The sequence below is a fragment of the Sebastes umbrosus genome, chromosome 15 (genome assembly GCF_015220745.1).
Source record: "Sebastes umbrosus isolate fSebUmb1 chromosome 15, fSebUmb1.pri, whole genome shotgun sequence".
NCBI classification, from domain to species: Eukaryota; Metazoa; Chordata; class Actinopteri; order Perciformes; family Sebastidae; genus Sebastes; species Sebastes umbrosus.
The window spans coordinates 16,382,495-16,397,004 of record NC_051283.1 but is presented as its reverse complement, the minus strand read 5'-3'; the positions used below and the strand labels follow the sequence as shown (position 1 = coordinate 16,397,004).

General features: G+C 43.2%; 1 protein-coding gene across 2 annotated transcripts in view; it reads left to right on the top strand.

Annotated features, from left to right (window-relative positions):
- ctnnal1 (catenin (cadherin-associated protein), alpha-like 1) overlaps positions 1-14,510 on the top strand; it is a 58,978-nt gene that overhangs the window by 40,125 nt on the left and 4,343 nt on the right. The window contains exons 3-15 of one of the 2 annotated variants that reach the window (XM_037794875.1): positions 1,234-1,421; positions 2,732-2,851; positions 4,770-4,859; positions 5,098-5,268; positions 6,160-6,360; positions 7,924-8,010; positions 8,309-8,467; positions 9,230-9,322; positions 11,885-12,026; positions 12,994-13,031; positions 13,121-13,171; positions 13,505-13,659; positions 13,991-14,039. In XM_037794875.1, the coding sequence (XP_037650803.1) occupies positions 1,234-1,421; positions 2,732-2,851; positions 4,770-4,859; positions 5,098-5,268; positions 6,160-6,360; positions 7,924-8,010; positions 8,309-8,467; positions 9,230-9,322; positions 11,885-12,026; positions 12,994-13,031; positions 13,121-13,171; positions 13,505-13,659; positions 13,991-14,039 (1,544 nt within the window). Of the gene's footprint in view, positions 1-1,233; positions 1,422-2,731; positions 2,852-4,769; positions 4,860-5,097; positions 5,269-6,159; positions 6,361-7,923; positions 8,011-8,308; positions 8,468-9,229; positions 9,323-11,884; positions 12,036-12,993; positions 13,032-13,120; positions 13,172-13,504; positions 13,660-13,990; positions 14,040-14,510 lie in introns of both variants that reach the window. The other variant, XM_037794874.1, reaches the window with a different exon arrangement.

Sequence of the window (14,510 nt, the reverse complement as noted above, 5' to 3'; positions counted from 1 at the left end):
TTTAGCATTTGCATATTTCACGCCAGAGCAAATTCATGGCATGTTTGCCAATTGTGTTTTTGTCTCACGTCACCCAGAAAGCATGCCAGTAGTGTTTGGGTCAGGCTTTCATAGCTGTCGTACCACTGTGCTGAATATAGCACCGTTGTGTTTCATCCTGTCTAGGATGGTATGTTCTCCTATAGAGGTGAAGACTGGCAGATTGGAAGAGCATTGTGCCGTAGTGTTGTCTGGCCTATCTTATCATTTGACCACCCATCCTTTCATTTTCTGCCTCTTGTCTGGGTCCAGTTGCAGCAGGCAAAGCAAATGAGCCTAAAGGTTTTTTCTGGCCACCCACATCCTCCGGCTCTTCAGAGGGAATCCCAGGACGCGCTCAGGCCAGATGGGATGTATAAACCCTTCAGCATGTTCTGACTCGGCCTCCCCAACTGGACTCTTTCTGAATCATCTGACAGACAGACAGAAAAGTCTCACAAACTGTCTAGATCAATATAATCAAAATATACACAAGTCTAGAAAGAATGAAAGTTAAGAAATTCTGTTCTGGTTGTCATGTTTGAAGCATAGACTGTATATAAGAAGTGGACGTAGTCACCGTGACATCACCCATTGGTTTTGGACTGCTGCTTTGAAGCCTTGTGTTCGACTCCCAGTGACCTGTCAATCACAAGGTAGCCAGACCCTAAAGCATACCCTGCTTTATGGTCTATTTTACTCTAAATGGGACCATAATTTACTAAATGAACATCATGCTGTATTGAAGAAGACTTGAAACTAGCGATTGAGACCATAAACTCATGTTTCCAATATTTACTGAGGTAATAAATCAAAAGTGAGAGGTAGGGTAATTTTCTCATAGACTTCTATACAATCAGACTTCTTTTTGCAACCAGAGGAGTCGCCCCCTGCTGGCTATTAGACAGAATGCAGGTTTAAGGCACTTCTGCATTGGCTTCAGCTCTCAGACATGGAGGTTGCCCACTGGTTTGAAGTATTGTTTGCCCAGTGAGTTACATGCAGTGAGGAAGCCTTATACAGATTTTAAATTTGGGGGAAAAGATAGCACTGGTTTGAGATCAGTACTCCGTATTGGCAGATGCCCAGAGTTTAGGGATATGAATCGAAAAAGTCAGATTGTTACATCCATATACACCAACACAGTATATACGCCCGGTCAGTTTATCAGCTCTGCTGCTGAACCAAACAATACCCTTCTCTCCTCTCTTACAGGTGATGCCATAGCCCAGCTGACAGACGTGGGATCACCCTTGCCGTCCCAGACAGACGGACGCGTCACGGTGTTCAGCGATAGGACAGGGATGGTGAAGGCTGCCCGCTTGCTCCTCTCTTCAGTAACTAAAGTCCTGGTGCTGGCCGACCGCATCGTCATCAAACAGATAATCACATCACGCAACAAGGTGAGATATGCAAAATGTGAGATGTCACAACCTTTTAAGGATGCGCATAAGCTCTCTTGCACTCACACACAGTGGTCCACACATATATACACACACACACACACACAGGCCTTAGTAAACTCCATCCTGAGTCCTTTATTTCCTCACTGGCTCCCTGAAGGGAGTACTCTAGAGGTAATTTGAGGGAAGCAGCACATTTAGTGATCACATAAAAGCACAGAACAAGAGACCGTCTCTCTCCATCGTACCTGGCTATGCTCTTAGTCAGACAGCGGGATATGGATGTAGCTGTAGACCGAGCCAAGAATGGAAACAGGGGGCCTAATCATGACTGGTTAGCCTCGTTTTGGACAGACAGTCGACAGCCCCCTGTTCTACATTACTGGCAAACACAATTACATCTCTTCCTCCTCTTTGTCTGGCGAGGACAAAAGCTGCTGCGTTAGCGCTGCCAGCTAGCCTACCCTCGGCAGCTAAATTAGCAGCTACATATAATAGACTACTATTAACTAAAATGTAGGTTAGGAACCACTTAATCTGGTGGTTTTATTTTAGGAAATCCCTGATAGGATTTAGCCATTAATACTACAAGAAAGAGCGCTGGAGTAACACAGAAATAGAATGTAAAATATTGGAATATATATCACAGTCCAATAACTTTTATTCTTGGTCGTGTTGTAAGGTAAGGCTTCTTGGGATATAAACACGGTGCATGATACTCTCAGATGTTTTTGCAATTCCTGCTGATATCCAGTAAGATCAGGAACAGGTTGTTGGGATGCACCAATCCAACTTTTTTCAGTCCCGATATTGATACCTGGGCTTTAGGTATCGGCCGATACCGAGTACCGATCTGATACCGATCTGTGTTTAATTAACAAACTGTATGCCTCACTGTGTGGAAGTGACTGGCATCATTCTTTTATGCATAAGGCACATCAGGCTTGACTTAAACATTGCTTTCTTAACTTCATAAAACAAAATGTAACAAAAAAATACACAGATACAAAATTTTGTGAATTGTTTTTTATTATTAAAATAATAAATCGTACACCAGCAACTAGGTAAAAAATCCTCAAACTAAAACAGGAATTTAAAATATCAGTATATAAGGTGCATAGTATATAAACATAGAACTGTATTGGATAGATTGGCACCCATTGTCACCGCTACCTGTTCCAACTATTTGAGTCAGTATCGGCCCGATATCGGTATTGGTGCATTCCTAATTGTTACAGTGTGGAAGGACTTCAAGAAAACCATATGTGGCCATTCACTGTTCTACTCTTCTCTCTTGTCACTCCTCTCAGGTCCTGGTTACCCTCGACCACCTGGAACGAGTCAGCACCTTCCAGGAATTTGTACAGATTTTCAGCCAGTTTGGCAATGAGATGGTGGAGTTTGCCCACCTCACCGGAGACAGACAGAACGTGAGTAACATGTGAAGGAACTGACTCTCTTTCAGTTTTAAAGAAACAGTGTGTAACATTTCAGGAAATCTAGTAACAGAAATGGAATATAATATTCATAACTATGTTTCCGTTAGTGTATAATCACCTGAAACTCGTTGTGTTTTCGTTAGCTTAGAATGAGCCCTTCACATCTACATAGGGAGCGAGTCCTCTTCACGGAGTGCGCCATGTTGCTGCGCCATGTTTCTACAGTAGCCCAGAACGGACAAACCAAACACCGGCTCTAGAGAGAGACTTTCACTACCATAGGAAGGCCACCGTAGTTCTCCGGCACAGTTGTGAAACTGCGGTAACGTGAGCCGCAGAGTGCTAAACCGTGGTACCGCCAGCCGACATCTGACTTCCGTTGCTCCTAAAGTCGTGTTGCTATGGTAAGGATGGCCTCTGAGCGAGGTGAATGGCGTTACCATGTTACCACACGTTACCGCAGATTTGGAAAGGGATGAGTGAGGTACTCAGTTGGTTGCAATCTGCAACCACTTCACTAGATGCCGTCAAATCCTACACACTGTACCTTTAAGACTGTCAAAATCACAAGCACACTATAACGTTCTCTCTATAAATGAAGTGTATATGTGGTCTAACCTGGATATAGTGTGGTTTATGAATATGCAGTAATTTGACTCTTTGTTTCTGCAACACTGAGCACATTTTGTTTATTCGTGTAGCTGTAATCCTCTAACAAGCAGTGGTTTTCTAAACATTGCACTCTGAATGTGCAAGCAGGTGGTGGAATTGGACTGCGAGACCTTCCGCACTTGCACTGTGAATGTGCAGGTGAACTCAGAACAAATCAATAATTCAAGCATCAAATATTTACTCTTCCACAAAAACAAAAAAAACAATGAAGTAACAAGGCTTCTCCAGGCTTCTCTGGTATTTCTGCAAATATTTCTTTCTGTATCTATTAATTCAACTCTTATAACCCATGTCTCAGTCCATAAAAGAAACGTCCAGGTCAGCTATGACTCATACTCCTCAAACACTGTTTACATCACCATTCGGTGTTGATGTAAACTGACCTATGCTTCCAGCAATGCATTCTCTCTGCAATATATCAGCTTAGGGTATTTGCACAACAAAACTTTTGCTTTCAAGCTTTAGAAAAAAACAGTCCAACCTAGGGTTTCTAACTTTGTTCTGTCAAAGACTGCTAATCCTTCTTTGATGCATACATTCAGCCTCTGCAGCTAAAGCGCTTTGCCTGCAGAAGCTGATGTAAAGTGCCCCGGCTGCGATATCTAGACAGGGAGAGAGGATGGACCATCCCTCTTTTCTGAATTTCTCCGGGGCACGTGTTTTGAAACACACATCATGTCTCTCCCCAACGCAATGCAGCTAATGCTCCCTTTCCCTCATTTGCCACTCTGTTTTCTTTAGCTTTTCTTGTCGTATTCACTCCCACTCATGCGCAAGCACACAGCCCCTTTAGAAAATCTACCATCTTCGTCTATTGAAGCCAGATGAGCACAGAGGCAAAAATAACGACAGATAATCACATCGTCTTTGTGATCTATGGCGAAGTAATGGGAGAGGAGTTGATTCAGCTGCCTTTTCCAAATCCCTAAATACCCGATACGCGCTGTCTATTTCTGTTTGGAATACATGCAGCAGGTCATACACGCTGCATCTTCCTTCCTATTCTGGTAGCGTCTCTTTTTATTAGGGGACAATTAACCTAGGAAGTTTCATGTGTGTATAAACTTGGAGAGGAATCTGTGTCACATTTGTGTGTGTCCCTTCCTACCAGCATGAAAGAGATTTGTTGCATATACTTTTTGATGCTTCATGTCCCTCGGACTCCCAGAGAGTTCTTAGAAGCTGCAACTGAAGTAAAGCCACCCATTACCATCTGCTGTGTGTGTTTGTGCTGTAGGACTTGAAGGATGAGAAGAAGAAAGCCCGGATGGCAGCAGCCCGAGCAGTGCTGGAGAAATGCACCATGATGCTCCTCACAGCTTCCAAGGTAAACAGTTGCGCTGGACCTCTGGGCGAGGGTTATGGATTAAGTCCAGCTTAAAGATTTAAGGCCTTCTCAAATTTATTTAATTCCAAGACTTCTCAAATGATGCGATCAATGGTAATACCCACAACTCAAAGTCACGTAATCATTAAAAAAAACACCAAAGGGAGTGAAAAGGTGGGTAGAAGTTGAGTGGAAGAGGGCACGAGCTTTGACATTTCACGTCGAATTCCTTCCAAAGACTTGCCTGAGGCACCCAGATTGCGAGTCGGCGCGGATCAACAAGGACGCCGTGTTCCACCGGATGCGCTGCGCCCTGGAGCAGGTCATCGAGATCGTCACCGAGGCTCGGAGCTGCGGGGAGAACAAGATCCTTCCCGCCAGCATCTATAACGGCATCAAGGACTTCAAGGTAAGATCACACATTGGACTTAATGAAGGTGTCTGTGATGTTTAAGGGATAATTCGGATTTCTTGAAGTAAGCTTGTATGAAGCACACTGTCCCTTTAAGTTATGATCCTCTTGTGGGTGAAGCATCATGCTGAGCAAGTTAAATTAGCTGTTTCAAAATCCCTTTCGAAAAATGTCAGTAACACAATCTTAAACAAACAGGTGACAGGTGACATTAGTCATGGCTCTGTGGGAGTGTTGATTTGTGGTTGCAGCATTAACATTTTATCATTCACTGAATCAATATGTAGGACCAGACTTATCTATTTTATGATTTGGTTAATACGGTCGTGTGAATCACCATAAACCTACACCACTGTGACTAATCTTCTCCCTCCTCCTTGTGCCCTGTCAAATGAAAGAAAAACAACAAAAAAATGTTTTTGAAGGGGTCCTTTCCATTGAGATGAAAGAAGAAGAAGAAGAAAGTATTTTAATGAAAGGGCCCAGAGATGCGCATGGCTTTTAATAAATGGCTTCATAGCTCTTAATGGCAGAGTTTAACTAAAAGCTTGTGTAAACCTGTCATCTCAGGACACATGAGCAGAGACGTTACTTCTATTAAAATAGATCTTTGTTGAAAAAGAAAAGAGACACGGGGGAGAAAAATGCATTAGCTTTCATGTTTGTGTACTTGAGATGCTGTTTGCAGAACTTATTGTGCACTTTTGACGGCACAAGGTGAGTCTTAGGCTGAACCCACATCGCACAGTCCTTGTTATTTAGTGACAAGGTCAAGTGCATAATGATAATGAGTTTTTGTACCCTCAGGACATGGGTTAGTGCAACTCTTGTGTGCGTCGCCACCTCAATCTGCTCCTCCCTAATTCCCAACCCTCCCCACTCATGCAGTCCAGCGTGGAGTGCCTGCGGGAGAACCTGTACTCCGTGTCCCCCCAGAGCATGGGCAGCCAGCTGGAGGCGCTTGTGGAGCGGACAGAGGACTTCACTGATTCGGCCTACACCAGCCACGAGCAGCGGCAGGCCATCCTCGGTCTGTGCCAGCTGGCGCGCCAGGACGCTCAGCAGCTGGTGCACGCCTGGGTTGAAGCGGTATGTTGGCACAAGCAGGCACGCTCACACAGATGCTCATACACCTACAGGAATATTCATAAAAACATATGCTGTCATATAAAGGATAATAAGTACCTCATATGTACGATAATAACATGCAAGACAGAGTCATCCGAGCAAAGTTAGTTGGATTACTGTTGTTAGTTTAAGGGATGATGGAGAGTTGGTGAGGTTATACACTAAATTTAATATTTAATATCTTGTGTGTGTATTTTTTATACTGCAGGCAGTGTCTGTTCAACACACACACACCCACGCACATTAAGACTCCCTCCCCGACTCACCCAGTCATTCTTTTTGCCCGCTCACTCTTCTTTTCATACATCCCTCCTGGAACAACGGAGCGTGATAACTAACCTGAATAACCACTTTCATCGAGGCTCGTTCAGCCGAGAGAGAAACATCACGTAGTGTTCAGTTTCTCGCTGCCATTCAGCAGCAGAGTCTCCTTGGCCTTCGAAAATTGATGGACTTACGAAACACAAGTCGTTATGTTTCAGCTTCTCATTGTAAAGTTTTTTTTTTTTCAGTGTGTTCAGAGTAGACAGAGAGACTGCTGCCACATAATTGTACAGTAGTGCCTCATCTAGTCTCTGCAATCGAAGGTCATCTGGAGAACTGAAAAGACCAGTGATGTTTTGAAATTGCCGAGAGCGCTTCTGAATGTGTGGGGGTTCTGCACCAATTTGTGGTTTTGATTCTTATTGTGGAAATTTTAGTAGAATATATAGTTTTAATGCCAATTGGAGCTAAGGGTCTGAAAGTATAAATTGGAATAATTGGTTTTAATCATTAAAGTTTGATTACACAAAATTGCATTTATAAATGCCCAACGTTTTTGGCATATTCAGACTATAGACTATATTTAAAAATGGACAACACGTCTCCACTTCCTCCCACTGTACAGAAATGAAGCCAAAATATCCCGACACAGGATCTTCAATCTTGAGTTTTTGCTGTCATTTGGAGCCAGAGTCTGCACAGTAGTGATCGGGCGGTGGAGCCACGGCATTGAGGTCACCCGCCCGAACCAACTGCGAACCGAGCACGGCCGCAGCTTGTTAGCGAGAGAGACTCCGAGCTGTCAATCATGATGTTTCTCCCCCTTTTTATAGCATCAAATAACTAATTTAAACCAAACTTATCAGGAAAAAACTACCTAAAATGACAGAAACCATCTTTGGGAAAAATTATTTGACGTGTACTTTGACTTTTTAGTTTGGCCCATGTCCCATCTGCTAACATGGAGTGGGCGGGACTTATGACCTATACTGCAGCCAGCCACCAGGGGGCGATCGAGATGTTTTGGCTTCACTTTTGGGGAGCTCTCATGTCGTCCATCTTTCTATATAGTCTATGATTCAGAGCATAATAGGTCACAAATGTAATTGGAAAGTCAAAAACCACGCTATTAAGACCCAAAGTTAATTTTCCAACCCAGTTATTTTCTTTTGCCATACTCTTCCAAGGTAATAATGTATGTTTGTGTGTTGGGTCTCATGTTTTCATTCCCCTCTTCCTCTCTCTGTCTCACTGGAGCAGCAGTCTGTCCATGCCAAAGAAGCCACGGAGGACATGGAGGTGGCCATCCTGAAGACATGCCAGAGCGTCAGTGACCTCCGACGTGAGGTGAGCAGCAGTCTGTCTCATCTCGGCCCGTCTGCCCTCTGAGTCTGAATCCAGAGAGACACAGACATGACAGGGATGTGTCTCTCTGTAGCTGGTTTCCCACTTTCCTTTTTCACATCACTCTTCAGCTTTTCTGCCGTCTCTCTGTCAACTTAAGTATGTCACTGCTCCTCTTCTTTTTTTCCTTGCTCCCTCAAAATCCACCCTCATTCATGCCTCTCACTCATCTTTCTTTTTCTTGTGTGTTCGCCCGCCTCCATTACTCCCTCCTCTTGTTAATCTGTGATTCCTCTTCCAGCTCCATAAGGTGGCAGTCGTTCGTGCCACTGACTTGCTCAAAGTTCACGGGGAGCAGTTGCCTCTGCGGGCTCTCAAAGCTGCAGGCGCCGAGGGGAACCTGGAGGCAGTGGCGGAGTATTCGCGCACGCTCACCGAGCAGAAGGAGCAGCTGGTTGAGGTAGGCGGGGGGCAGGGGCGAAAGGAGCAGGGAGACAAAATACACCAGTGGAAATTTTTAGTGAAGTTTAGATTTGACTTCTTTCATACACATCTACCTTCTTAGGCAAAATAGCTGACTTTTTGGTGATAAACTAGTTCGCCATGAGTTACAAAGTTGCTAAAAACACATCGAAATTGCTGTGCAAGTAAACACATGCAGCTTGAAATGAATGGAATTGAAGACCGCACTGTTAAATCCTCAACCAAATGAAAGTCAATATGCGGCTTTGTTATGCAAACACTGAGCAGAAAAATGCCATGCAGGCTTTGTCATGTCTTTGTTAGTGGCCCTAACAAACAGAACACACAGTATAGTTTGAAAAGAGACATTGTGTAAGAGTAAGGTACTCTTTTTTGGAAAGTAATAAGACCTTTCTTAACAATGCAGCTTCAGTTTCCACGCACACTAAAGAACAGCTAAAACACCATTAAAGTTTCATGCTGAAACCACAAATGAAAAACATACATTTCTACATTTTTTTTTGTTTAGTCAACATCAATGCACCTTAAGTCAAGTAACCAGAAAAAAATAACAATGCAGTGATAAGGTTACTGCATAAAGAGCTAAATATATACTGTGATACATTAAGTATGATCACCTATGATGTGTTTTTGCCAGTGAGAGTTACATTGGTAGCAAAGTAGCATATGTGCATATACTGTACAGCACATTTGAACATTTATCCTTTTCCTGCAAACAATCATGTGTCTCTGTCTCCAGACGTGTCGGCTGCTGTGCCATGTGTCAGGGACAGAGCCTCTGGAGATTACCTGTATACACGCTGAGGAGACCTTCCATGTCATTGGTCCACAGGTAACATTAACCCTTCAAACATTTTGACATTTTCTGCATGCATTTTAGTTTTTGTTAGTTTGATATTAGACCCCATTGACTGGCAGCAAACCGGGGAGACAGGATCTAGACTGATCCTGATTTCATTCCATTCACCACCTTTATTGCATGTCAATAAAGTCAAGCCGGTCACACAGGGGTCTGGTAGTGAAATCAAACCTGATTAATACTCTACTTAGACGCAGTGAGGAGGGAAAATAGACAAATGACCTCACATCGTCTCCTCAGTCTACCTCCCACACCTGAGAACATGCTGTCCACCTCGTCCCCATATCCCACATCTAATTATGTTTGCTCTTGGAAACCATCCACGCCAGTAATTATCCAGCAATGTAGAATGTTCCCGTCCCGCGGTGCGAATGTCAGGCCCCGCATGACTCTGCAGCACTCCCAGTTCAAAGGTCAACCAATCAATAACGCTGCAGTACGGGGCGGCGGTGGTGATATGTCTCCATGTCTGCCCAAAGTAATAGAGGGGTGGCCCAGAGGGTAATTGGCTATTAAATACTACACTGTAGGGGATGGGCGTGGGGTTTGTGTGTGTGTGTGTGTGTGTGTGTGTGTGTGTGTGTGTATGTGTGTGTTTGCTCCCACATGCTTTTGTGTGCGTTTCTTTTTTAATATTTTTGTACTTGTCAAATGTAGTTGTAAACCAGACTTTATTGCAGATATTATAAATTGTTACATGTGTTGTCAAACATATTGCATCAGAGATGTGCTGAGCTATATTACTTGTCAACCTTAATCCTTTTATTTTATAAAACACAAGGTTGATGATAAAGCCTCAATAAAGGCCCAATCTTTTTAATCCTTTTGACCATAAACATAAACTTAACTGGTGTAAACAAGCTGTAACCTTAGTTACCGTACACATTGTTTTTTGGGTTACGTTAATGACTTCAGTGTATCTGACAAATTTATACTGTGTAGTTAAGCTGTATGATAAATTACTATGATAGATTATATATTTTTAGTTGGAATAATTCCACTATATGATTGCAGTTATATTTTATTATTATTACACCAATAGGTATTATTTCATTATAATTTACAGCACTATTAATATCATTGTTTATGTGTAACATTTAGGTTGCTTCACCTGGGTAACTTTATTTCCTACCTGCCTTTGTTTTACGGGGGCCAGTTGTGAGTGTAATGAGTGCAGCAGTAGAATCGAGGCTCTGATGTGAACCCAGAGAGACTGATGTCGGTGTTTTACTGTCTTCCCGTGTTGGTGTTGATTAAAGATTATCGTATTCCAAGAGGACCGTAGCCCACTTATATAACCCACAGCCCAGAGAGATGGGAGAATGCTACCCATTAAGAAAACAGAAGCTTTGGCATTGTTAAAACATGAATATGCAGTGTGTAGGATTTGGCGCCATCTAGCGGCGAGGTCGCAGATTGCAACCAACTGAAACTCCTCTCGTGTGCCAAGCATGTAGTTGAACTATGGTGGCCGACGCGAAAATGTGAAAATGCAAATGTCTCTCTCTAGAGCCAGTGTTTGGTTTGTCCGTTCTGGGCTACTGTAGAAACGGCGGCCAGCTCTGTGAAGATGAACCGTTTTGTATGTAGATATGAACGGCTCATTCTAAGGTAACGAAAACACAACAATTCGTATTTTCAGGTGATTATACACTAATGAAAACATAGTTATTGTATTCCATTTCTGCCAATAGATCCCCCTAAATGCCACATAATGTTCCTTAAATGACCTGGTTTACTTATTGTCGAGTGTTAGTTCCATAGACTGTATATAAGAAGTGGATGTAGTCACCGTGACATCACCCATTGGTTTGTGGACTGCCGTTTTGAAGCCTGAAGTTTGGCATTTTGGCCGTCGCGATCTTGTTTTTTTGCAACCAGACTTGACACGAGAGGGTGGAGCTAAGTACAACCGAATGCTAAATAAGGCATTTTTAGGAGACCAAAAAAGGTTATAATTAACTTCCATGAACTGAAAACACACTGTGAAAGGGTTAAAGTTTTAAGACGAAAACACAAACAACTTCCAGACCGGACAACGCCGTGGTAGCGACCTGTCAATCACAAGGTAGCCAAACCCTAAAGCATACCCTGCTTTATGGTCTATTTGACTCTAAATAGGACCATAATTTACTAAATGAACATCATGCTGTATTGAAGAAGACTTGAAACTAGCGATTGAGATTATAAACTCATGTTTACAATGTTTACCGAGGTAATAAATCAAGTGAGAAGTAGGCTCATTTTCTCATAGACTTCTATACAATCAGACTTTTTGCAACCAGAGGAGTCGCCCCCTGCTGGCTATTAGAAAGAATGCAAGTTTAAGGCTCTTCCGCAGGTTGCCCACTGGTTAGTTCCTTTATTAAAGAACAGTTTGAAAGGGATAGCAGCTTCCAATCTTGTGTTTTAAATTTCAAAGAATTGCATCACATTTTGTTCCTCTGTCTTTTGCTGTACTCGCTTAGTTTCTCTCCGTGGTTACAGACCAACTTATTACTTGAATATAACTTTTCTCTTCACACTCCCACTCAGATCATCTCGGCAGCCCAGACGCTGGCCCTCCACCCTTCCAGCAAGATCGCTAAGGAGAACCTGGAGGTGTTCTGCGAGGCCTGGGAGTCGCAGCTCTGCGACATGGCCCTGCTGCTCAGAGAGATCAACGACGTCTTTGAAGGCAGGCGAGGTACTTGTGTGTATTTGGGTGGGTCAGGAGCACATACGGTACATGAGGATCAGAGAGTCTTTGAGGACGAGTGGGAAGCAGAAGCGAATACAGGCAAACACTCAATGGCATATTAGCCTTAAAGAATGAAACTCTCTGATAAAACCTTGGTGAATCATTTTGCCCCTGAACACTTCAATAGCCTCAATGAATGTCAAAGCAAAGCAAGCACATATCTTTTAGAAATGTATCATCATAGACTGTGGGAAGCATTTTATAAAAGGAACAACGTCAATGCCATTAAACACCCATGCATTCATTCCTCCTCTGTACTGTCTCTCTCTATTCATTATTGTGCCAGTTACCTGAAGTGTCTAAATCAGCTGTTTGTATCTTCACTGACAGCGCCGTGTGACCGTGTGTATATTTGCATCTACTATACTATTTCTCCGTGTACACACAGATCTACGTCTGTGCTTTCACACACTGTAAGCCTGAGAAATCTCAAAGACAGGTTAAAGATGTTACGGCATATTTCCAAGACGTGGTCGCCTCTCCAGAAAAGTGACTTCCACATAAAACGCAGTAAATATTTTTTGAAGTGCTGCTCAGCGGGTGAGAGGATCACATCCATCACACGTTCGTATTCCCATGAAGCCAAAAACGCTGTGTTAAAAGTGTTATATTGACACTGTGGAGAGATTTGCTTTTATTATTTTCTTGTAATCACGACGGTAGAGTTTATCGTCCCTGTAAGTCGATTGAAACGAACGTTCGTGTTTATGATGGGGAAGATAAAAATGTGTCAAGGGTGATAAAAGCAAAACAATTTCAGCACCATAATTACTGAATAACCATAATTGCCAAATTGTCTGTGTCAATATCTACACGCAGTTATTCAAAGAGAAATATAACGTGATTATTTTATGTTTTTGTTTACTATGTGTTTAGATAATCACAATAACTCTTCTTCTCCTAGGAGACAAAAGATCTTATTTGTCACTTCCCAGACCCGGGGTGAGTATCATCACCATCCATCCTCATGAATATTCCATTGATCCAATGGTTTGTAATCCTCTGATTGATGCATCGCTCTCTTCCCACAGAAACACTCAGCTAACTTGAAGACTGCCAAGGCTGTCAAGTTGGATGCAGAGGTATAGCGTACACCATAAACTCCTCTGGCTTTTCAGCACAATACATCACGACACGTCTCGCGCCGCCTTCTGACAGCAGCATATTCATCTCCCGGAAACTCTGTGTCACTTGCTTGAAGAATTGATGGCGTTCGTATGCTAATAGGCTGCGATTCCGCTGGGCCGGCGGTTTTTCCCACACGCTGCATCACCACAGGAAGCGGGATTATGCTGATTATAGAACTTATTATGGTGTTAACAAATGAAAATAACCCTGTTTTGCTAATATAGATTTTTTAAAATGACATCCATCATATTTCCGTGTGTCTTTTTTTTTTTCCTGTGTGCGTGCAGGAGCAGACGAGCATGGCCAAGCTCGGTCTGGAGCTCCGTCTGCTGTCGTCAGACGTGGACACGGAGGTGGAGAAATGGGAGGAGCAGGAGCACGACATCGTCCGACAGAGCCAGAGCCTGGCCAGCATGGCCTACAACATGTACCTGTTCACCAGGTGACTGAACGGCACCACACACGCTCCGATTGAACACGTCGCATTCGTTTCAAAGCTCAATACTGTAAAGCCTCTTAAGCATCCACATGAATCTCTTTAGGGGCTTACTGGTAATGAGATTCTGGAGCTCCCAGCTATCGATATTCACCAGGCGTAGTTAGAGGCGCTGACAAAAGTTGACGCGACTATGACTCATTCTGATAATAAAATCGTTTTGATTCATCGAAGTCACAGTTTTTGTTGATCGCTGTGGATGTATTTTGCCCTCATCCATCTCTCTCATCCATGTTTCCTCTCCTCATTTTCTGTGTTTCCCATATTGATTCCTCAGAGGGGAGGGGCTGCTGAAAACAACACTAGACCTTTTTCATCAAGCTGAGGTATGTGCGTCCACATCCGCTAATCTCTCCTTCTCTCCACCTTCTGTTCTTTTTTCCCTTCCTGTTTTATCGAAGTTGCAAATGAATGCATCTGTTGTTTCATTAAACCACAGACGTACTGTGGCTGTAAGATCAATAGATTAGTAAATGCCGGCCCCCCTTCATTCACTTCCCTCTCGCATCTGATACTAGCAGGACTTATCATTATGATGGAAATATAGTGCTGTGTGTCGGACACGCCAGGTGATAACAAACAAGGTTGCACGGAGGAGTGTTTCTATTGAATTGGGATCGTTGCCAATAATGTGCAGCAGTTTGTAGATCAGGGCCCCCAAAATGTCAGCCAGGATTTATTCCATTTGGGGGCGAGCGAGGGAGATAAGAGGAAGAGGAACGAGAGGGGAAGGAGACGGGAAGGCATGCTGATAAGGAGAGCCGAGAAAAAGTAAAATCGCATAATATTTACCAACT